Source organism: Stylophora pistillata, chromosome 2 (genome assembly GCF_964205215.1).
Source record: "Stylophora pistillata chromosome 2, jaStyPist1.2, whole genome shotgun sequence".
Taxonomy (NCBI): Eukaryota; Metazoa; Cnidaria; class Anthozoa; order Scleractinia; family Pocilloporidae; genus Stylophora; species Stylophora pistillata.
Genome location: NC_142520.1, coordinates 5,693,582 through 5,718,673, shown reverse-complemented (window position 1 = coordinate 5,718,673; position 25,092 = coordinate 5,693,582). Strand labels below are relative to the sequence as shown.

General features: G+C 37.3%; 1 protein-coding gene across 1 annotated transcript; it reads left to right on the top strand.

Annotated features, from left to right (window-relative positions):
• The first annotated feature begins 2,669 nt into the window (after positions 1–2,669).
• LOC111340725 (adhesion G protein-coupled receptor D1) lies at positions 2,670–15,943 on the top strand. Its single transcript, XM_088751036.1, has 19 exons — positions 2,670–3,019; positions 5,693–6,169; positions 6,687–6,757; positions 7,072–7,131; positions 7,405–7,612; positions 8,456–8,560; positions 9,085–9,172; positions 9,408–9,489; positions 9,644–9,696; positions 10,230–10,350; positions 10,802–10,917; positions 11,059–11,161; positions 11,362–11,512; positions 11,625–11,706; positions 11,838–11,904; positions 12,445–12,521; positions 13,987–14,107; positions 14,234–14,275; positions 14,781–15,943. The coding sequence occupies exons 1-19, from the start codon at positions 2,959–2,961 to the stop codon at positions 14,940–14,942; spliced, it is 2,247 nt and encodes a 748-aa protein (XP_088607162.1). The 5' UTR covers positions 2,670–2,958; the 3' UTR covers positions 14,943–15,943.
• The last annotated feature ends 9,149 nt before the right edge of the window (positions 15,944–25,092 follow it).

Here is a 25,092-nt window from a genome sequence, read left to right as displayed (position 1 = left end):
TGAAGAATGTTGAATTACAAAACATATCTTAGTCGACGATTGACCTCAAAATTGATCACTTCCTAGCATGTTCCGGGCGTTCAGTTTCATTATCGCACGATAGTATTTAATATCGCGCGATAATGTTTATTATTGCGCGATAATTCATCATTTATCACGTTATAAATGGGATCTTGTCAGGTCACGTAATCGGCTGTCATGCATATTGTTTCCGTGGACAACAATGACTGCCACAGTTGAGGAGCTATGTTTTGAGGTCAATAGTTCGTTTTATTCATGTAAAAAGATCATTTAGCAGTACGTTGCAATACTACGACACATAGCTGAGTGAATCAGTATAGTAAACCTTGATTTTGCGAAGTCCGAGCCCGTGGAAATTTTGTATTATTTATTTATATTTTGTGATAACTTTTTGATGATTGCATGACTTACACTGTTGTGTTACACTAAAACCTTGAAATAATTTTTCATCACTTTGCTCATCTTCCAGTCTATATTATATGCCCTCTAAATTTATTTGTCATTGCTCAAATATTCTGGAAGTTACGGAGGTGAAAGGGGCGGAATTCGCTTCCCTCCCCGTTCTGAAAAGATTAAAAAAAAGCTCGGGCCGAAAAGGGTCAAATTACTTCGTGCACACGAGTTGTTACACAATGCTCACAGACTTTTAAAGTATCCTCTATTTCGAACAGAAATGTAAACACAGTAATTTTGACATATATGTCACCAGAACTGTCGGTCCTCTTTTGCCAGAAAGACCACACAAAGAGAGGGTGACGTTACGGACACATGGGGCTAGGTTTTCAGGTGTTATTTATTTCCCTTCGAAAAAACATCATACAAGAACTGAACTAACTGTTGTCGATGAGATAAACCAGATCCACGAAAAGGTTACGGGCCTCTAGAACAGTTGAAGGCACTTGCAACTGTTGCTCTTACATAATTATATCAATCAATTCTCTGCATTCCTCCAAACAATTTGTGGGGCTTGTTTAGTCGCAGCATTCACCATCAATCACATCAATGTCATCTAGGTCAACTTCTGTCCGGTAATCCGTTGCATTTGTCCATGCAGGAACAGTAATGGTTATCGCCAAATGCACCAGCGATTAAGAATTGACTACAGTCTTGTTGTCCAGAAGGAGACCGTACGAGTCATAATTAAAGAATTGGATCCTGCTGGCGTACAGTCACGATCATAATGTGATTTTTGTTTGGAGGAATGCAGAGAATTGATTAATATAATATTTGATAGAATATTTGAGCAATGAAGAATAAATTTACTTGATAATTTTTTTGCATATACCAGACCAAATTTTTCGGTGAAGTGCGAACGGGGCCTTACCTTTCGCAAAAATATTTCACCTGCATCGATCTTTTTTCTTAATTTATTCGTTTTCCTTTGTTCTAGATCATTTTCAAAAACATTTCAAGAAACCCTAAGGGCAATCCGAAAAAGCTGGTAGACAACAAAAAATTTTTTATCGGCTTTTTTGGTATTAACCGTCAATTTGGGAGGGAAAAAGCTAAGTGAAAAACTATTCAGAACTATTATGTGCATGTTTGAACATAGAAATTATTATTAGCATTACAATGTAGGTTGTAACTACAATCATATTTCGATGTGAATAAAATACGCCCACTGTGAAACTCCTTAAGCGATAAGGTGGTCGTCTGGGTACACAGCCAGTTGTGTGTTTTGTTCTTGGAGTCGAAAGTCGCAGTCCATATCAAAGGTGACATCTGTGAGACAAGTGATTTGTCTTCATATGCAGATTATCACTGACTATGAATCGGTCATTACTTATCGCCTGGAAGAAAAAAGGAGAGGGGGAAAGGTAACTTGGAGCATTTTAGTCATGTTAAAATATATTTTCCGAGTCTCCTCGTTGGCTTTTTAATAGTATAATTATCCCCTCTCACTGGCAATCAATTGTCCTTAGTACCTCTCGTTACACTCTGTTAGCAACGACTTATCTCTCAATTCGTCCCCCCTGCAGAACATATGCTCCCTCCCGCAAAAATCTTCCTTTACCCTCCTATGAACCCCATAGTCTAACATGAAACATTCTTCAGTGCCACTGAAATAATTATTTTAAGATATATGCAATGAAAACAGGTAACAGTCATTTCTAGTAAAGAAACTCATAGGTCTGTCAGTTTTTTTTTTTTTTTTTTCTTTAATTAAACGATTCATGAAGCCTTGGCGTGCTGTTATGTCCATTTATTATTTTAAGAAACGAAAGCCGTCAGAAATTTTGTCAATAACACCCTCTCGCGCTTGGCATATGCAAATTACATCTACCGCTCTGCACCACTTAGTGAGGACCACTAGAATAAGCGAAAAAAAGGAAAATACTTATTTTCTAGAGAATTATTTCAAGTGGAGACATAATTGTTTTAAAAAAACTCTTGTGATGCCGGCGCTCCGAAAAAAAACCTTAATTTGAGTCGACGAGCTAGATAAACAAAGAGTGTTAACAGTCAGTAATTTATAGTAACATAGAAACGGAATATAACCTTCCGACAATCAGTTAATATATTTTGCCGGAGGCTATATTATTAAAAAAAAATGTACTGTTTTCCATGCCACACTATTGAAATAGCTTTACAATTCGAGTGAAACATTTGCTAAATATGTTAATGTCATACCTGCTGTAATTTTTTACTTTAATGAAGAGGCTTACTTTGACTAATTATCGGCAGAAAAACCCGAGGTTACTAATTCAGGCATGACAGTCAACTTCCCGCATCATATGCCAAAACTGGGTAAACCACTACTTCTGGCTCAAAACAACACCAGGCGACTGGCCTTTAAATACTCCTGAAAATAAAATTCTCATAAGCCTTGCATTATACCGACAAAAAATGTTTGACCCAGTCTTCAGCTGCTGAATAGTTGCCAGAAGGTTGCGTTTGGTTCAGCTAACAGGAACTCAACTTACATAACGGAAAGAAATGATAACGACGAGATGTTGCCAGTTGTGGGGAATACTCCTGTTATCAATACCTCTGTTGAGTGAGTACTAAAGTGATCTTTAAAAGGTTCAATTCATTTAGCATGTGATCTAGGAGTACTCCGAAAAGCCTAGCTTATATATGGCTGTCCAGCGACTAGTCTTCGAACAAAATAGGGTAAAAACAAAGACCGCTAGAACTTAGAATGGTTTTAAATTAGTTTATCCTTGGTGACAGCTTACCCATACAGGGATTCTTTAGGAAGCCAAGCCAATATATAGGGGATGTATTTAAGCGAGCCAGTTAACCGAATATCATTATGCTACAGGCATTAAACCTAATTTCACTCATAGGTCTTACATGAAAATGTAAAGCTTGCGCGCAAACATGCAAATTGTGATGGGATGTTTTAGGCTGGATTTTTTTAGTAGCAAATGGTTGGACAGAGATATTTTGGCATTGGAACATTCTCTAACCTGGCAAAATCAAGCGGAGAATAAAATTTTATCGATGGCTTTTATGAGGTTCTCTCATTACAAAACAGAGCAAACTCGGTAAACCTCTACCCTTGAGTTTGTTGTAAAAGGATAACGAAGATATTAACACAGCAAGAAATATAAATAACTAAATAAAAAGTATACCCTTGTTTTGCCTTGGAATTGTTCGGTCTCGATAAGAAGCAAAATGATTCAAAATAGTTTGCCTCAGTGACATGATTATGCGATTTTAAAACTGAAGTGTTCCTTTTCAATCATCATTGCTGTGTCGTATTGACGTTTGACGTAGCACCTTCCAGAAGTAATAGGCAGGAACACATTAGCCTAGTTACTAACCTTCTGAGGCTAGTGTGACAAAACTTCAACCGGGAAATACACGCACATGTATGATCTCACCCGCTTAAAAACGAAATTCGTCATTTAAACTAAGTAATGTATTTCATTTATGGAAATAAAAAAAAATAAATAAATAAATAAAAAACAAAAAACAAAACTATACGAAAAAAAAAGGGAGTTAAGTTTAGGCCTTTATTTTGCAAACTGTACCTACTGTTAAACACGACTCAGTTAGTTTTAGAGAGCTAAAATAATAACTAAATAATTCTATACCATCAGTTATTTATCGTAGCAATCATTCCTTTTTATTGTGGAAAACGGCGTTCCATACCTGGTCCAAATAGCCTTTAAACTTATTGGTGGGTTTCTGATGTTGAGGTCTACCGGCGCGAGCCCGCCTTGACTTTTTCAGAACCTTTGTTATTTTTTTTATTTTAATTATTCATTTTTTTCAATTTGCAAATTTTCCAGAATCTCACTTTGGTTTCAATTTAGTCTCGTTTTGAATAATAAGTTCCATCATCTTTCTCTGACTTATTACTTTGAAACTTTGAAAGGTTGTCAAGAGCAAGTGGGTAATGGTGGGAAAGATTCAACTTAAGTTATTAGATTGTCAGTTTTGAATAGAAAAACTAATAGAATAACGATTGTGAGTTTGTTGTACCTCTGGACTTGTTTTGGTACCGTCATGAGGGTCTCTTGACCTCAATCAATTACAGCTGTGATCTACGAAGGCAAGTAGTAATTTTAGCAATTTCAGAAAAGAATCCTAATAAAAGAAGCGTCCTCCAGGCTCCTAAGCACTGGTTGGGTTCCAATTACTAGTCTTTACATATGCGTTTTATTTCTTAATTTTGATCCTTTCAAGCGAGTAATTGCGAAACGAGTGCTCGCGTTCACGTTCGGCAAATATCCTGCGGCTCTGATTTCGTTGGCACTCAGAGCATGTTATACTCAAGACGTCCGTTCAAGGAGAGGTTTAAAAGTTGGTGGATAGCCTTCAATAGATTACAGAGAGTTACTCCGGCAGTCAAGAAGTAGTTCTAAAGAAACATCTGAAATGATTCATTATCTCCTCTTCATTAACAAGTATGTTCGTTTCGACGTCAGTTGACATCGTGGTGTAATTGCGACATAAAACACCTGTTGTCAATAATTTACATATCAGCCACTTCCAAATGGAGAAAAATTGCTGTACCTTAAAAGCCTGACCGTCGCTAAAAAGTAAACAGAATAAAAGCCGAAACTATTATTTCTCAGGAAACCGGGCCATCAAGTACTCACCGGCAGTAATTATATTCAGGGACATGGGTGATAATGGACAAAGCTCTATAATGACTAATGAATTACGTAATTGTGATAGTGGACAAAGCTCTATAATGACTAGTGCATAACGTAATTGTGAATAACACAATTACGTTATGCAGTGACTGTAAAAGCCGGATTAAGTTGATTGAAGCCGCGGAGAATTATTTCGGAAAAAAATTAATTTCCTTAAATTGACCACCACTGTGCTATGGATAGGATCTATGGGCAATTATCAACTTCTTTTTGTTCATTCTTGTATTTGCCAAGTCGCTCCTGACGTGTTGCTGCCAAGGTACGTTTTAGTATTTCCATACAATAATTATATTGAAATTCAGCTCTCTTCCCCTTGTCCTATCCCAAAGGCAAAAAGTGAACAAAAATGAATTTGGTTCATTGTACATTATCTTCTTTCGAAAGATTAAGAGTACATGTTGAAAATAGTGACACTAATGCAAGAGGGAAATATAAGAAAACTCAACCGAAACAGCTGTTTCCGAGATTAGCTTTTGAATATCTTTATATCAAGGTATATCGCACTTCGCAATGGTAGTAGAAATATTACACAAAAAACTTGTTTATGTTTTATTTCTTAGCAATATGCTTTGTTAAGGTTTCCATGGTGTCCTCAGCTGCTGGAAAAATCAATCAGTACTATTGCCCACATAACGGATGGAAGAAATGCATGAAGTCATGCAGTGGCGATGGCTGTACTCTGAATTGCAACCCTGGCAATTATGTTTGCACTCTGGAATGTGACGGACTTAACTGTACGCAATACTGCAACTCCGAAATTTGTGATATGAAATGTAGCGGACAAGTTTGCAACCAGCGTTGCAGCTCTGGTAAAAAATGTAAAATGGTCTGCAGCGGAAATTATTGTAACCAAATATGCAACACAGGTAAAGAATGTGAACTTGTCTGCAGCGGACGTTATTGTAACCAAATTACAAGTTCTATGGCAATTGGCGAATCTTCAACTGTTCCCGTTGCACCAACGAAAACTGCCAGCATAGTTCATCCAAGCGAGTTTCAAGTTTCATCGATCGAAGCTACCTCGATTCAGTCTTATGGTAAGTGGTTAAGATCTTTCCTGTTCTTGGTTAAGCAATGGTTTGGCAGACAACACTTGCTCTACAAAGAATGGAACATTGTATCAAACTTCTAAGTTTAACAATTTACAGTTTTATAGTTGGTGACCTTACAGATCACATACTCAAGACCCTCGAAACTTGCAGTCGAATTGCGATTCTCGGATGACACTGAAGGCCCCCAAACTTTAGCACACAAATAAAAGATGGCGGATTACCGAGGGCAGAGGTAGAAAATAGAAATCCTTCTTCTGTCGCATACCGCTGAATGCGTTACTAAACGGGTAATTGATTAATTCACGAATGAGTCCATAGCGAGGAGCAGAATTCGTTTTCACTGACTTTGGCGACTGACTTCAAAATTCTTGCCTTGCAATACCTTAGATGAAAGAAACAAAAAAAAAATAAAATAAAATAAAAAATAGAAACTTTCCATCGTGCAACTAAGGCAGATGGATACCAATTAAGTCTAACGTAATCTACGTTATCCTTAACGCAGGTCTTTCACCGACGACAAGTGTGTTACCGCCACGAAGATCGGACTACATAACTTCTTTTACAGAGGAATTGGTATGGCTTCCTTAATCTCATCATATCGTTCTTAAACCCATCACTTATAGTCTTTAAACTTCCACTCACTTTGAAGCACGATGCGATTACAGTCTTTATAAGTTTCAAACTCAACCAGTATTTTCAGAATCTAATCATTGCTCTGTAGATCATCGAACATTCTTTCTCGCTCTTTCACGCTTTATTTTCGCGGAATAGCTCCTGAACATAACATTATTTCTAGTTTCGATTAAAGATTATCTGAAAAATTGAAACAAACAAACTGGGGAAGAAATAAGTTAAACATCAACTGAACTTTATCTCTATTTCTCCAGGCGAAGAATTTTACAGAAGCATTAAACATAAGGAATGCCAAAGAAATAGATTCATTGCAGGTATGCTAAGCTTTTCCCCATAGTGGAAGCTTTTATTACGGTTCACATTTATTTAAACCTTAAAATAAACTCTCTGCACTTCCTGTCATTTGTCAACTGTTAACAAATATACGGTTTAACACATTTTTTGTTTCTCGATTTTTCTCGATTACATTTAAATATTATTCTATCAAACCATTTGTGCATATTAATGGCTTGAACGCAGTTTTTACCACGAGAAAGGTCTGTAATAACATATTTGTAAAAGCATAGCTTTCTTTGTCTCTGTTCCAGTATGTCGTCGATTTACTGGAAAGCACCCTGGCTAAGTACCAACAAATATGTTTTCTCGAAGTTCAAAATAACTTGATAACAGAAAGGACACGAAAGATGTCAGTCTACACAACTGTGGATGCCTTCCAGAGCTTTGTTATAACTTATGGCTGGTACCATCTCAACGAATCAATTCCTTTTATAACGAAGACATACGACAAAATCCGAGGTAAGGCGATTTTAAAGTTTGCGATTAAAATGTGATTATTTGAAAAATTATGGCATTTTACATCAGAAAAAAGTCTCCATATCAAATAAGTAATAAATAATTAGCAAAAGAATAAAAATAATAAATGATAATTTTTCCACGGACATTCCACTGGGTGGCTCTTCTTGTCCACTGCTTCCGGATCAAATTGGAATTTGGAATGTTGGTTTCTGCGGAGGGAAGAAAACCGGAGAACCCAGAGAAAAAACCTCGGAGCAAGGACGGGAACCAACAACAAACTCAACCCACATGTGACGCCAGGTCCGGGAATCGAGCCCGGGCCAGAGTGGTGGGAGTGCTCTCACCACTGCGCCATCCCAGCTCCTCCATATGCTAATCTTAAAGGGCTTCTTCGGAGTTGTGCAGCATTTTTGTGCATCTTTGATAAACAATTTTCGGTCAGGAGTCAGAGTCGATCGTGTAGTCTGATTGTATGTCTAAGAATAAGTGATAGTTAAAGTGCACAAACTGCAGACTAGCGCGCTAAGTACTAGGCCACCTTCTTCCGAGCATACCACTATGAACATGAAAATCCTTCTTCTCAAATCCATTTAGCTCATTCCATATTTGGTTTTTTTTTTTTTTTTTTTGTATCAAGAGCAGTTTTATCAACTATTTAGTGCTTAAATATGAAAAGATAATCCAATCACACAACATGTGCAACAGGGCAAACTCAAAGGTCCAAGTACTACTCTAAGGTGGATTAAAAAGTTTTCTAAATATGCTCTGTATCTAACTTTTTCTAGCAGGAATATGACTTTACTGATTTAGGCAATCACCATGATACGTTTTTTATCTTACTAGTTCTTCGAATCCGGAAAGGTTTTAAGCATGATTCAGTTGGATTTCATATCAGTGAGTCAAGAAGTGGAGCTGTCGACATACCATCCACCAACTTTGAAAGAAACGGTGGGCAAATTACAGCTTACAAGAACTGAGACGAGACACTAAATGACCCTAATGACAATACACTGAGCATTCCAAACCATAAGTAATAGCAACACTGAAAAAAATCAGTGGCCTACAATGCACAGCTACTGGATTATAAGGAGGGAGTCGGCGGTACAGCATGATATACATGATATGATATACATCTTTTTTTTTTTTTTTACCAAAGTCAAGAAGAAAACAAAACAAAACAAAATCTAAACAGGACAAACAAGAAACAAAACAAGAAAAAAAAAACCCGTCAACAGTGATGATAAATGGGATACCAGCCCTAAAAGGCCGCAGCTGCCAGCTCGCCTAAAAACTTTTTCCTAAAAATTGTCTATGATAAAGGGCTGTGTTTTACGAAGAATAGATAATTACCTCTATTTCATCGCGTCAGTGCATTAGATACTAAGAGTGTTCTCCTAGCATTAGCGTGCGGAATCTGAATTTTACACTTGAGTTGCAGTTCAATTCGTATATCATTTATTTTATAAATTTAGGCTCAGTAGTGGTTGGAATAGTATACAAAGATCTGCACGAGCTACTCAGAACACGTTACTCTACTAACACTACAAACGCTAATAGAAGGTAAAGTATAGAGTACGTTTGCGATAATATTATCACTGTACGCTGATACGGACTTTTCATTGTATACCTCGGAGAACTTATTAAGAAATGGACCTTCTGGGTGAACTTGCCTGTTATTTGAAACTCACGATCAGTAAGCACTAATTCTTGACCGAAATGACTCGGTTTCTCGATCATTTTAATTTCTCTTGGCTAATTGCCAGTCTCTTTATCTCTGTCGTTGTACAACTCTTAGCAGTCTAATAATTGCAAGTGCCATGGATCCCAAGCCAGGACAGTTAAAAAGGAATGTTCTCTTGAAGTTTACAAACCAAGAGGTAAATAAAAATGGTCAAACATTCAGAAAATAAATCGAATGAGTTGATAGTTGGTATGAAACACCTAAAATAATATGTGCTATCATTTATCCCATTTTTACTGTTAATGATTGTTTTGACTGAAAACAATAAAGACATGTCGTCAATCTTTTAGATCAACAATCCCAACAGGATTTGTGTCTTTTGGGAAGGATTTCAGGAGGAAACGTAAGAATTGATACTTTTCTTTAAAACGTTTCCTCCATGTTTTCATCGTTATTTATAATTAGACGTGACCCTCGCCTCTCCATTCTTGAAGCAAATCTTTCATTAGAATATCTTTTGTCCTTCCATACAGAGTATAAGTCCCAAGTAATTGAAATCCTATTCCGGTCATTAAACTTTTAGGACACGATCGTTGCAATTGTAGGTGATAAAAAGTTTCTCGTTAACCAAAACTGGTAAAGAAATATCCTTATAAATTCGAGCTCGTAGAGTGCACTAGAGGGCTATAAGTAGGTAAAAAATATAGCGAAATGCAATGTACGATTCAATTTACCATGGAGAAGAGAGGGACAACAGTTTTTTTTTTTTTTATGTTGATGCAGTTTACATTCATTCCGTCATTTATTAGCACCTTTAAGAGCTAGACAGAACTTTCACGCAATAGTTGAAGAAAAAGGTACACCAAGTCAACCAATTTGGGTTAGGTGTCTTCTCATGGCTTCACGCATAACGTCATTGTGCTTTTTTTTTTCTAGTTCCAACGGGTGGTCAAACAAGGGCTGCCATGAAGTAGTATCCGAAAGGAGCCTACAAGAAACTGTGTGCAGCTGCAATCATTTGACCCATTTTGCAGTTTTGTTTGACTTTGGTGACACTGTGGGAGGGGTAATTTTGGTCTGTTTTTAAACATTTTACCAAAGGTTGCTAATCCATTTCATCATTTCTAGACAAACAGTAGTCTTGGGTTCAAACGTCGCTATCAAGATCAAAATTAAGAGTCGACATGATAATAATTTGCTGTTCTCTTTAATCACTGTAGTTCGCAACCTTTTCTTGGATTCTTAATGTGGAGACATCGTGTCGAACCTGTTTCTAGGAAGATGATTACGGCGATGGTACTCTCATAAAATTTGCTTAGATCGTCGCAAGAAGGAGTAAAACCGGAAGCTCCTATTTTGAATAATCGAAAATAACTGCAAATTTATTATATTTTAATGCCGTTCACAGGATGAAAAACACTTTCAATAAGCAATTAACCAAGTATTGACTTTCAGACACATCGTAATCTACTAATGTATAATTTTGATGAGTTTTTGTCTATTTGTAGGGCATGTCACCTATCACAAAAACAGATGAGAAGACTCTGACAACTCTTACCTACATTGGATTGACCCTGTCGATAGTCGGAATAATTCTGACAATAATCTCCTATGCTCTTTTCACGTAGGAAAATTCGTTTCAGTAATCACATTCTTAGCTTATTACGCAATTCTCCCAAAAAACAATAGACCATTTCATTGCCTTTCCTGTGCAGAAGCGTATTACATGTAGCGGTTGCTTTTCTGCTTTCTCTTCTATCTACAGCGATGTGCGTCAACCGCTGTCCCAAGTAAGGTTGAGTCTCGCTGCCTCTTTGGGAACTGGTCAGATAGTTTTTCTGGCTGGTATTAATGCTACGGGTAACGAGGTAAAAAAAAAAATCGTTTAAATACCGAGTAAAACCCTCCCTGCGAAAGACTGCCTCATAAGGCAAACACTAATGCAGTTATGCTGCACTGAACAATTTCCATCATTATATCTTATCTGATCGTTGTTCTTTACAATTTTCGCCCACTCTCATCTAAAATTTTACAGTAACTGAACATCTAGGCGCTACTCAATCCATAGGGTGTCTGCGTTGCAGTGGCTTCCTTGATACAGTACTTCTTTATGTCAGCTTTCTGTTGGATGCTTGTGGAGGGAATTTTTCTCTACATGTTCGTTGTAAAAGTCTACAATATCGAAGGTAGAATGGCTATCTATCACATTTTTTCATGGGGTGAGTTACACGCTATTAACATTCATATTGTTTTTTTTTGGTTGTTGTTTTTTTTTTCTTTCAAATGTAAATAGGGTATTTGATTTTGTTACCTAACTTTTATTTGCTGCAGGTCTTCCAGCCATAATGGTCAGTATCTCCCTAACAATTGCCTCAGCGATAGACGGTATTCATAGCTTTGTCGGCGAGAAATAGTAAGTGCTGTATTTTTAAAAAAAAACTTTATTTCAAATTATCTGAACGATAGTTCATTCGGAAGGTTAACAAAGCGAAACGAGGACTGTTGCTTTGCGATTAATGCTATTCTTTTTTTTCTCTAACTAAGCTGTTGGTTGTCCCAAGCTAACCATTTGATTTGGATTTTTGCTGCCTTGTTAGTGATTGTGGAAGTCGTAAGTAGTATAGTAACTAATACGGGAAGAGTTAATTAAGTTTTTAAAATACTTTTGTAAAACTTTTGTGGGTACCAGGTTAGGGTTCACTGTACCTGTATATTCGATAATGCTCTATTAAGGGTGACCAGCTGCAGGTTATGCATATGATCTTTCTGTCTTAGAACTTGAAAAAAAAAGAAACAAAATTCATTAAAAAAAAAAAAAACCATAGCAACAACAACAACAATAACACGCTGAAACTGACCAGTCAGCTTTATTGCCGGTGGGCATTTCATATTGTTAAAAAGTTTCCTGGACCTGACAATGAAGTACGCGCAAAATTAAAAAAACAAAGCGTCGATATCGACATTAGTCGTGTTCTGTAGTAGTTTTTAAGCTTAAAAAAGAAAAAAAAAACTAGCTCGTTCGTGCTTTATCTTCCAGATTATTGATATGAAAAGTATTTACATTCCTGCAAATTGTATATATACTGAGGGAGCCTTAGGATATGATCGTGTTCCACCTACTAATGAGATGTACTTCGTATCCTTTATCAAGGCCAATGTGTTGGTTCTGGCAAGAGTTATCAGAGAAATCATCAGAATGCAATCACCCGAGGAAAATCATCAGATACGGTAAGAGACAGAATGACTATAAGCAAGAGACTATAATCCCTTCCCATAAGGTACACCAAAAATCAAACAAACAAACAAACAAACTACAATTGGGTTGTATGTGGGTTTATAGACAGAAAGCGGAGCTACGCCATTGGTGGAAACATGGCGACGAGAAAAACAGGAATAAATTAGAGGAATGACAACTAGAGCGTTCGTTGATACCTGTGCAGTTAAGAGGGCCGATTTCAAAGAAAAACTTCTCTTTAAGAGTTTTACGGCTTTCCGTGTTGTATAAATGTAAGGAAAGACCGCAGATTGCCATATGTTGTTTAGAATGATTAGGTAACTTAAGATGTCTAGCGAATGGTTTTGATGCGTCCTTGTCATTCCTTTCTACGTCGCGGTGTTCTCGGAATCGGTTACCTAGTCGTCTTCCTGTTTCGTCGATGTATAACTTTTTGCCATAAGTGCAAGTTATGCAATGGATTACGTTGGAGGAGGTGCACGTGAAGTGATCGGTGATCTTAATGGATCGCTTGGGTCCCGATATTTTCTCAGCGTTGTGAATGAAAGGACCAGTTTTGCATCGTGCGCGAGCGCATTTAAAAATGCTGGTTTGGTCATTATTTTGGAATGAACTTCTGACTAAGAAAAATTGCCTCTGTTTTTGTCGCGTTTGTATGAAATAGGTGGAGGTTGCGAAAAGATGGTGCCGGTTTCTGGATCGTCTTGAAGTAATTCAAAGTTTTTAAGAATAATGCATTTAACTGAGTGGTTATGAGGGTGAAACGTGAGAGTGAATGGAATGCGGTCGGAATTTTCCTTCTGTGACGTTTGTAGTGCTGACTGTCGATCAATAAATGGGGCGCAGTGGTGACCCGCTTGAACGACACAAACAGGGTGACCACGTTTTTCGAAAAACTGGCACATTGACTCTGATTTGTGGGAAAAATCAGAGTTATCACTAAATGAACGACGAAGTCTTAGAAATTGAGAAAAGGGAATGGAGTTCTTAACACGAGATGGATGCACAACACGGAAAGCCGCAAAAGTCTTGAACAAAATTTTACTTATCAAACCAGCACTCTTAAGCCCACGGGTATCAACGAACGCTTTTCATTCCACTAGATTATTCGTGTTTTTCTCATCGCCGTGTTCCCACCAATGGCGTAGCTCTGCTTTCTGCATATAAACCCATATACAACCCACAATTCCTCCATTCGCTCTGACGAAGGGCTAATGCTCGAAACGTCAGCTTTTTTAGTCGTTACAGTGGCCAATTTACAATTTCAACTTAATTGATATAACCAAATTATATTTACCTTGTTACCGCCACTGACGCAGCACCACAGTTTCTTTAGAAACTTTCAGCCATTAAACTACAACTGGTATGTATGTTTTCATGCATTGCTAGTTTTATTTTTACTCACCAATTTTCTAAAATATTCCTTGTTTTCGAATTGTTTTAATCTTTTCTTTGCAGAATTTGCATCAAGACATGCGTGGTGATGACCCCCTTACTGGGCATCATGTGGCTGTTTGGTCTTTTTTCATCGGAAGACAAAACCTGCGCCTATATACATACAGTATTTAGCTCAACCCAGGTAAACAAAACCGTTTCTATTTTCAATTTCGCGTGGGAAGTGATATATCAGCAAAGAAGAAGCCGAGGAAAATTTCAAAGTTAACAATTACAATAATCACTCACGTTTGCTCATTTTATTTTATAGGGATTCCTGGTATTTCTTTTGCACTGTGTGCGAAACACCCAGGTAAGAACATTCAATTAGGTCTTAGCAGATTAATCATGATTATTATCAGTTACTGATCGCATGTGAGCCACAAGGAATGTATTTGGGAAATGTTTCTTTGCCACAGTAATAGTATCATTTATGTTAATTCTTACTTTAAAATGTTCTGTAATTTATGAATATATTTTTAAAGTTTGATAGAGATATCATGGTGAAACGAAATTATTATAATGGTTAAAAGAAATTATTTTCGCTAACTATTATCATTATAATTATTCGTAGTATTTCCATCATTACTAATATTATTATTTTACTATTGTTATCACTATTATTATTGTTGTTACTATTATTATTGTGATCATCATGTTTCTATTTTACCCTTGCTTGGCTTTTCTGACTTAAACTCAGCGCCTCGGTACTACGAAAGTAGCCTGACTGGCTTCATTCACTGTCCACCATTAGAATGATGAAACCGAAAAACAGTAAGGAAATGAAAGTGATCTATATTTCTTTCTTTCTTTCCTAGATAAAGGAACGGTTCAAAAAGAGGCTTAACATCATTTTCCCAGCGAAAAAAGGCATCAAACCTGACAAGAAATTATCCCAAGTTCGTAAAAATGACGTAGCAAATGTGAGAGTAATTAATGTTCAGCCCTGCAATCCTGCCTGCGCTGAATTACCAACATAAAATTTTCAGCAAGTTTATTTATAAAGTATATGTAGTTGATATATTGTAGAAAAATAAGGTCACGATGACCTATAGTAAGAAGTCGGCATGAAATGTAACATTTCGCTTGTAGAAAGTGACAAATTTTAAAATTGATTCCTCGATAATCTTTTAATACATATCCTTTCATCATATTCCGGATTCTTGCCCTCTGGATTTATGCAATATACAAGTGAACATCAATAGATAGAGTAAAGTAATTTATCCGCTTAGCGAGTTGCCGCACGTTTTCAAAGATAGAAGTATTTGTAAAGCTAACGCTGTTCTCGTAACTGAGCCACGTTTTCAGAGTACGAACTTTGCAGTCCTGATAGATGGCCGGTAGAGCGATTTCCTCCTAACTTCACTGATGCTCTAAAAACACCCGAGCCATCAAACAAACTGCAAAATGACTATAGCAGGATTTTAGAAAGTAGTCGTATTTATTGGATAGCTTTATTACAAGTCCAATAGATAAAATTTACAGATCAATATAACTACAAGAAGTGTATCTGTGTTCGAGATACCTGGAATATAATTCATATGAACTACTGCACTATTAACAGGAATCTTTCCAGCTCTTATCAATTAATTACCGCAACAGAGCAGCCATATAGAGAAGCTATTAAAATTAGACGTACCAACATAAGGTAGTGTATATAGAATTTTATGATGATATGGCAACAACTGTGGCTAAAACCAAATATGAGTATTTAAATACACGCGGATTTTACAACTTCATACAGCTGAAAAGTTGTTTGAAACAGAACAATCCGCGTGTTTCGCAACGAAAGACGATGAATGCAATCTTTCGGTAAGCTGAACTTAGCTCAATAACCACACTGGCGGTAGCGTTTACGACAAATGAGCAACACATTTCTAACGGTTTTGTTTATTTAGTAGATTTTGCCAAGGTTTTACCCGAAAAAAATTTTATTGGTGGTGCGTTTGCAAATTTGCCCGTTTCGGCCAAAACCTGTCAAGTCGTGACAAACCATCCGTAGTCGTAAAGTGCTGGTGATGACATAAAACTTGTCTGAATAAACTTTTTTTTCGCCAGTGCAGATAGGCCCGGATCGCACTCGAGCTTTTGTTTGTTTGTTTCAGGGAAAAATCTGCCAACAAAAAGCATAAATTAAGTCAAACCCAGGGCTTTTCCCTTTTTGAATTTTGGCGCCCACCAATATTCAAAAAGGGAAAAGCCCTGGGAACGAGGTTGAAAGTAACTGCGACCCCCAATTTGAATAACTTGCCAACATTTGCAAATCACCCGATTTTTGCAGGCAGTCTTCAAAGAACTCGATGTCCCTCCTCAGAGGCCTTTAAATTTTGGTAAAACAAACATCCATGTCTTTTTTAATCATTTACTTGTCATGATGTTCAAGGCATGTCTGGATAAGATTTCCATATCAAACTGTTTCTCCACTGCGATGGACATTTGTTTTTGTCGGTTGCAGCCTGGCGCGGGCGCTAACCCAGATGCCCTCCTGAGCAAATTTTCAAAATGGTGGACAAGCAAAAGAGAGAGATAAGAGAACCAAAGCGATTCTGCAACGAATACTCAGCATACACCCCTGTTAAAAAGGTGATTTCACAGACAAAAGATACAAAATAGTGTTATATTGAAGTCACGGAGGTTGACAAACCCAACAAGAGACTGAAAACTCACTACATTGGCTACAGTACACGCTTCGATGTGTGAAGACCCTTCAGGGTTCTGTCCTCGTGTACCGGTTCACAAGAGCCAATACAAAAGACCAAACAATACACAATAGCTAACCGATAACTCCTAAACAAAGAAAGAACAATGGTAATTCCCTTGTGAACCGGTACACCAGGACAGAACCCCCTTCGGGGACGGTGAAGCATCTGAATATTTTCCTTCCAAATTATATAGATTAGTAGGCTGCAAGAAAAATTTATTGGACGACGTTTAGGGCAAAAACAGCAATCTAACCTGAAAAAAATGTATTTATTCCGACTCTTTCGGAAAATAACTTTACAAATCTTACTTGTTTATCTCGTAAGTAAACGATGGTGAAGCGCTTTCCGAGTTACCCGATTCTTCTCCCACTGCTTTGACGCTTATAAAACAGGAAAAGAGCAAAAGGAGGAAGGTGTGGCTGTTTTGACTAGCCATTTGACGAGGTTCAAACTGCTCCTTGTTCGACAATTTACATATCAAAACAAAGTAAATTTGTTCCTCTCTTTGATTTTGGCGGTACATTTTCAATTTGCGCTTGAGTAAGAGAGAAATCGCCCAAGACTCCTTGCTCGGTCTTGTTTTGACCACGAACGCCTTCTTAATTTTGACGGACTCGCTCGGGAAAAGGTGGAAATGACGAGGGAAAAACTTTACTTTGTAGTACGAATATACACAAAATGGAAAGCCATGATATTATAGTTCAATATTTCGGTGGTACATCACTCACTTTCTATACAGAGAGTCGGCAAGATGATATAACATCCAAAAATCGCACTCGATTTGAGTGGGCCGATGAAGTGGGCGTGGTCACGAAATTCAGTAAGAGACTATTTGTACCCCGTGAGTTTGATATGTTAGAAAAAGAATATTTTAGTCCGCTTGTCTAGTTTGGCGTGCGACAGCAGAATTTCCGTCGTCTACCTGACCCTTTTGCTTTCGAGGGAAACGAATAATAGAACGCCGCTTTTATTCAAATGTCGATAACTCGTACCCCAGGTCTGGTTATACTGGCAGCAATTTAGAGAAAAAAGGAAACGCCTGAACGAGAAACTTTCCTTCCGTTGCAAGTGTTAAAGCCAGCACAAGTAGTGAAAGCGTTGACCAAAACACCAAGCTAAGATCAGCTAGACAAAAAGGATCCGCTCCTAAGTAACGATTGGAGCAAATTTTTTCTAATTCTTTTCAGAGTGATATATTTTTTTAGAGTGAGATAGGTTTGTGTTGAGGTATGAAGCACTCAGTAAAGTTTTGGTCAAAGGATTTTAGTTTTATGCGACCGCCGCCACAATTTGGAGAGTGCGAAAATTTGGCCAACCTTCGGTTTGACAAAGATAGGAGATTATTTGAATTCGCTCTAGAGCGACCCGACCCATAGCCCCTAGTTAAAAATATAATTGTTATGAGTCATTCCCTTTGTCCCTAACCTGAAGTTAGACAACGAAAAATTATTTTTTCATACTTTTTGTTGTGCATCCTATGGTAGTCAATTGAAAGGGTTATGAAAATTCAAATGAAACAGTATCTTTCTTCAAACCTGCTATATTTTTTTTGCTTTAGTTTTGAACAGGTGTGCAAGGCGATGTCAATAATTTCGAAGACCATCAATTGTTCCACATATAATGTTAGTAGAAAGTGGCCAGCTCTGGCATAATAAATATCGGAAGGGGCTCCGTTTTTACAAGAAATTTATCTCTAAAATGTTTCTCCGACCATAACTTTTATCTGATCTGCAGTATGTACAAACTGGCAGAATAGGCCCTATTCCTCGGACCAGATACTACACAAATTAAACGCACAAAGAAGAACAATGGTGACCAAGACTTGTTAAGTATTGACAACAACGCCGCTCATTATAACTTTTTCGAGTGAGTATTAATACTAATTTTTTTCAAGCATTAATTTGTGTTAAGTGTAAGTATCCAAAGCATGTATCTAGTAAGAAAATGATTTTTTTCCGAGTTCTCTCTAACACGACGCAAACATGTGGCCTTCGCATAGCATGCGGAAGAAAATAATTAGTTTGTTATGTATTTCGTACATGTAGCTTCTTTGAATGAAACAAGGCAATCTCTTTTTGGAAGAGTTCTTCTGGAAACCAGAGTATCACATCATTGCTGACCTTGGCTTTATGCCTGATTAACCTAAGGGTCCATCAGTGTCGATGTGAACATCTTCCGCAAGGACAAAAATGCAAATTACGGGGTAATTTAAGCCTGACGTTTGAGTTTAAAGATATTAGAAATCTGGAACAACTAAATGGATGGTTGACACTTGGCATTCCTCTCGCCATTTTAATCAAGAAAGAATCAATACTGGTTGCTTTTAATTAGAAACACCTCAAGCCTTCTTCCAAATATGAAATACTTATCTTTATTTCCTTTCCACTTTTCATCGACATCGTCAGTATTTACATTATCAGTTGTTGATTATCAGCTTCGTAAGTAAACGACAGTTGAGGAGTCCACACAATTGTGCGAAAACAGTCCTCATCATTAGGAAATTATACCTTCATATTTTTATAAACACTTATAGTGCAAGAGGTACCAGTTATATTTCTCTGAGTAATCTTTCTGGGACACTTACGAGTAGATAGAGACCTGAGTCCGTAAAAATGCAGATCATAAATTTGCGGAAAGGCATGTTCACCGATTTGGCTCATATTTTGAATGTAAACTTGATTAGGGCTTCTGATCACGAAATGGATAGTTTAGATTGAAATTTACTTTGCGTGGAAAATTACGGCTCAAGGCCATTTGTAGCAAATTTTCAATGCCTGGGCTTCCTTTACTTTCTGATTTTTGTACCTGTTTTTACTATAAAAAAAATTGCAACTCTTCCTCTGTATTTTGAATGATACATATTGTAGAAAAATATAAAGAAAGAAGTTGAAACAAGCCATTCAGTTTACTCAGTTTTGATTGCTTTAAACTCCCTGAAAAATACCGTAAGTTCAGCAGCTTGTAGCATGTTGATATGTCGAGTTAAAAAATTTTGTTAGGTTTTAAGAAAACATCTGTCATAGATCACTCTCATAAATGGCTGCCGTATTAATATTCTTTTTTCTAAATTTAAATTAGCCCTTCTGGCCTCGTTCTCCAGTACACAATTCAAAGGAAAACATTATCTCAAGCGAGGCCAGAAGGGCTAATTTAAATTTAGACAAAAGAATATTAATCCGACAGCCATTTATGAAAGTGGTCTATAGGTTATTAGCCACAGAAAATTCAGAGCTGGCCAATTTCAATGAGCTCCCATACCGCCCAGTAGAATATGTTCCTGGACATTTAAGACGCAGTCAGTCTCTAAAAGCAATAATCTGAATATATCAACAAAGTTGAAATGGTAAATTGGCTACCGTTACGATTATAAAAGCTGACGTTTCGGGCGTTAGCCCTTCGTGGGAGCAAATAGGGGAACTGTGGGTTGTGTGTGCTTTTAAAGGAAGAAAAAGGAGCTACGTGATTGGTAGGAACATTGCAACGAGAAAAACACGAATAAATCAGTGGAATTAACAGCGTTCGTTGATATCTGTGGGCTTTAGACCGCCGGTTCGAAAAACTGGCACATTGACTCTGATTTGTGGTGGAAATCAGAGTCAATGTGCCAGTTTTTCGATAAACGTGGCTACCCTGATTCTGTCCTTCAAGCGGGTTACCACAACGCCCAACTTATTGATCGACATTCAGCACCACAAACGTCACAAAAGGAAGTTTCAGACCTCATTCCATTCACTCTCACGTTTCACCCTCACAGCCACTCAGGTAAATCCATCATTCTTAAAAACTTTAGATTACTTCAAAAGGATCCAGAGAAAAGCACTATCTTTTCGCAGCCTCCGCTCATTTCATTAAAACGCAACAAAAACATAGACAATTTTTGGGTCAGAAGTTCTTTTCAGACTAATGACCAACCAGCCACTTTTAAATGCGCTCGTGCACGATGCAAAACGTGTCCTTTCATTCATAAAAAAAACCAGGAAAGATTTATTACTCGACGTTTCGGGGTCATCATGACTCCATTATCAAGAGACTAGTTTAAAAACATGCAAATAAGGAAAGGTACAAGAATAGCATAAATTAGACTGAACGGCTTAAACAAACACCTTGGCGCGGATGGAATCCGTTTGCACGTTCAGTGTTGGCTTACGCATGCGAATATACAACATTTCATTAACAAGGCAATCAAATTTGCCGTTACATTTCGTGATGACGTTGAATTGCTCGATCAAGCGTTCAGGCATTTCACTATTGTGCTTCAACGTCATCACGAAATGTAACGGCAAATTTGATTGCCTTGTTAATGAAATGTTGTATATTCGCATGCGTAAGCCAACACTGAACGTGCAAACGGATTCCATCCGCGCCAAGGTGTTTGCTTAAGCCGTTCAGTCTAATTTATGCTATTCTTGTACCTTTCCTTATTCGCATGTTTTTAAACTAGTCTCTTGATAATGGAGTCATGATGACCCCGAAACGTCGAGTAATAAATCTTTCCTGGTTTTTTCTATGCCTTTGCTTTAGCAAATCCCTGCTGATCAAGTGTTTCATTCATAACCCTGAGAAAATATCGGGACCCAAATGATCCATTAAGATCACCGATCACTTCACGTGCACCTCCGCCAATGTAATCTACTGCATAACTTGCACTTATTGCAAAAAGATATACATCGGCGAAACAAGCAGAAGACTTGGTGACCGATTCCAAGAACACCTTCGCGACGTGGAGAGGAATGACAAGGGCACATCGAAACCAGTCGCTAGACATTTTGATTTACCTAACCATTCTAAGCAACACATGGCAATCTGCGGTCTTTGTTTACGCTTAGGTAGCACGGAAAGCCGGAAACTCTTGAACAAAAGCTCATCTTTCAAACCGGCAGGCTAAATCCCACAGGTATCAACGAACGCTTTTCATTCCACTAGTTTATTCGTGTTTTTCTCGTTGCTATGTTCCCACCAATCACGTAGCTCCTTTTTCTCCCTTTAAAAGCACACACAACCCACAGTTCCCCTATTCGCTCCGACGAAGGGCTTACGCTCGAAACTTCAGCTTTTATAATCGTAACGGTGGCCAATTTATCATTTCAACTTTGTTGATATATTCAAATTATTTCGTTACCCCCACCGACGCAGCCCCAAGCAGTTTCTTTAGAAACTATCAGCCTTTAGTCTCTAAAAGCAGTCCGGTGAAATTCGGTCGACCAAATAGACCTTTCTAGTGGCAGTCATGTTTCCCATTACTTTCGTGATTCCGAAGCCAGTTGTCTCAATATTTTAGTTTTTTGCCACATTGAACTTTTTTGTGTATAGTTTCAAGTTATAAACCCAAATGGACTGGTGATGAATTACTTAAGCCTAAAAGGTGTCAATTGTCTAACTCATCGGCGCTGTACGCGTTTTTTTTTGGGTAAAACTTGTTCACATGAAAACATGAAGACCGTATTAATTAGCAATTCTTATTCCATTGAGAGGTATTCAAACTCATCACACTCGATTCTATGTTTCATTATCTCATCTGCTTCTTATTTTTCCCCTTTTTCATTTCTTTTAGTTATCTTTATGTTGGCACCAAATTCACTCGTATTTACAACTGTATCACTAGTAGTGTTCAAGATTTATTTTTAGTATTTTTAGAAGCAAGCATTGTGGCAAAGTTCAAGATAAATGATGCATTAATAATTGTATTTTGAGTGATATATCTGTTAAAAAAAATTAAATTAAAATAAAAAGAGACGGGTCGATCCTTTTAAGACTAAAAATGATCGGGAAGAAAGAACTGCAGAAAAATAAAGAGATTGAGCCACTAATAGTTATGTTCGTTGCTCCAAGCATGTGTCTTCTTTACCGGGTGGGTTGCATTGGCAGTGGCGCTCAACCACTACGTCGAAACCAGCCCTTTTTAATACGGCTTTTATCACCGCAATTTCCTTATGAAGCGTACTTGGGAGGGTCACTTAAAGATAAGTCTTAAGAGTCAGGCCTAAAAATGAGATTAGAAAGGAGTGATTGGATTAACTCGTTATCCAAAAACAAAATCCAAACAAGATCTCCCTGCTTCAAAAAAAAACAAACAAAAACAAATTTACCTTGTTAAAAATGATCTTCCCGTGATAAGGAATAATGCAAATGTTCATTTTCTTTTCAGCAGTTATTCTTAATTTGATAATACAAGAAACAGGTAAGAGGTTAATTCAAATTTAACATTTATGTACTTGATACTTAATTAGCAAAGGAACGAAAAGAAAATTTCCAAAGAAATTATTTTCAACTTAAGATCATTTTTAACGTTAATAATAATTGGTTGGCGAATGCCTGTTACTTCAATTGGATTTGGACTCTAAAATAACTTGAAAATAAAAATAACAAAATTAAAGAATGAGAACGCTCTTATCCTGATTTTCCTATATTCCACTCTTAAAACTTTAACCTATCTTTTAATGTTCCCTGCTGTGAGATAAAAATTTATGTGCTCATTGTTTGCTGTCAACGTTTTTCTATAATCAAGAGTTTTCGTCACCGTTATCGATAGTTTTGTTATCTTAGCATAACCTATGTATCTAATTGTAGGTATTTTTATTTATTCATTTATCTATTCATTCATTTATTTTTTCTGTTTGTCAATCTTTTTTAAGAATGCCAAGATTCCTCTTTCAAAAAGTCCCGGTACTCATTTTCGAAATGAGGAGGAAAATGGAATGGAAACAAAGGTTCGTGCCTATATTAGGGAGGTTACCTAGTTTCCATCGAAACTAAAGAAGAATGGCATTTCATTAGACAAGAAATTCAAAATCGCAATACTTGGAGGACTGGTGCCTGGCACATTAGTTTAAAAAAGACACACGTTACTTGGACTTGGGAGAGCGGACCCCAACTGAATAATCAGATGCATAAATGGCGAAATTCTGAACCAAATGGTAACGACAAATACATAGAATGAGGGCCTCTTCAGTGGTGTCTCTGAGAATGATCAAGGAGCCTTCATTTGTGAAATGCCCAAAGCTAACTAAATACTTCACCCACAAAGCCCATTGCGCAATGAAGCATGGTCACCTTGCACTGTTTAATGAGGATTTCGCTTGCAAAATTAATTTTAAAAAGGAGTAAAAATATTTCTAACAAAATGTTTTCACCCTCTCCCAATGTGTTCGCGTGAGCGACAAATAATCTGCTAAGTGTGCAATACCGGTTGCAGATGATGTTAAGTAATTTTGTGATTTTCTCAGCCTATCCAGGTCAGGTATAGGGTGTGGGCGGAAGGGGCGGGGTGAAGGGGGCCTCGATTAGGTCTTTAGCCAACCTTGAACCTTATAATGCTGATAAACTCAAGTACAAAAATGACGCGAATTCAATCATAGTCCCACCTGATTTGAAGTGAAATACTTCAAAATAGAAGATCAGAATTTGTGGATGCGCTATATTACGGGACACTTATCAAACATACATTTCCGATGATGGAAAAAAATAGGACACGTATAGAAAAATAGCACTCATATTTTAATTAGTCATTTTTAATACTTGATTTTGATTAGAAACGTTTTTAGTTTATTATCATTATAATTATCAGTCATCATATTGTAGAATGCCCAAATACCTTCTTTGACAACTCTTGGTACATTATTTCGTATGGGGGAAAAAGATGGGATAGGAACAGAGACATCTGTCAGAACCAAGGAGGAGACATGGTTTCCAATGAAACAGAAGAAGAATGGAAGTTTATTAATGATAACATCCAAAGGCGCCGTGCTTTGTTCTATCGTATTGGTTTGGTAAAAAGGGCTGGAAGCTAGACCTGGGTAAGTGGAGTACCGCTGACCATTTGCAAATGGAGCAAATGGAACCCAGGTGGTGAAGATATGGCTGGTATATTGAAGGGATAACCCGGAAATCCGACACAGAGCGTAATTTGTGTAATATGGCCTTCCATTGAATACACGCCTTATATTTGTGAGATGCCCAAGGGTAAGAAAGAGTTACTCTTCATTTTAGATTTGAACTAAAAAGCACAGCAAAAGTACTTAGGAGTAATGAAACATTGGCAAGCAAACGTTAGGAAAACTTGCGTCATCATAACAGAAATTAAAGAACTTCTAACAGTCAGGATCAGGATCAAGCTTACACATCTATTTGCATGAGTGCAACGTGGATGTAAAATTATCAACAATCATGTCCACGATATAAATGCCTAATCCAAGAAATCATGAACTGGGAGAACTAAGAGAAAACGAATTCTCTTAAGAGAACTTATCCTCGTGACCTATTATGGTTTATTTAAGTCTAATTTAAATTTTGCGCCACGCGGAGAAGCTATTCTTATTTATACCTCCCATGATTGCGTGGTTAATAAGCCATAAAGCTGATGTAATTCAGCTGGATCGAACGGGTCCTCTTTCTGTACTTTTAGTTTTGAATTTAATGCCCCGGGAATCAC

Excerpts from the sequence above, each read along its gene's own strand:
- LOC111340725 (XM_088751036.1), top strand. The coding sequence starts at position 2,959 with ATGATAACGACGAGATGTTGCCAGTTGTGGGGAATACTCCTGTTATCA. Across the intron at positions 7,613-8,455 it reads GACATACGACAAAATCCGAG|TTCTTCGAATCCGGAAAGGT; the intron begins GTAAGGCGATTT and ends TTATCTTACTAG. Across the intron at positions 10,918-11,058 it reads ATCTCCTATGCTCTTTTCAC|CGATGTGCGTCAACCGCTGT; the intron begins GTAGGAAAATTC and ends TTCTATCTACAG.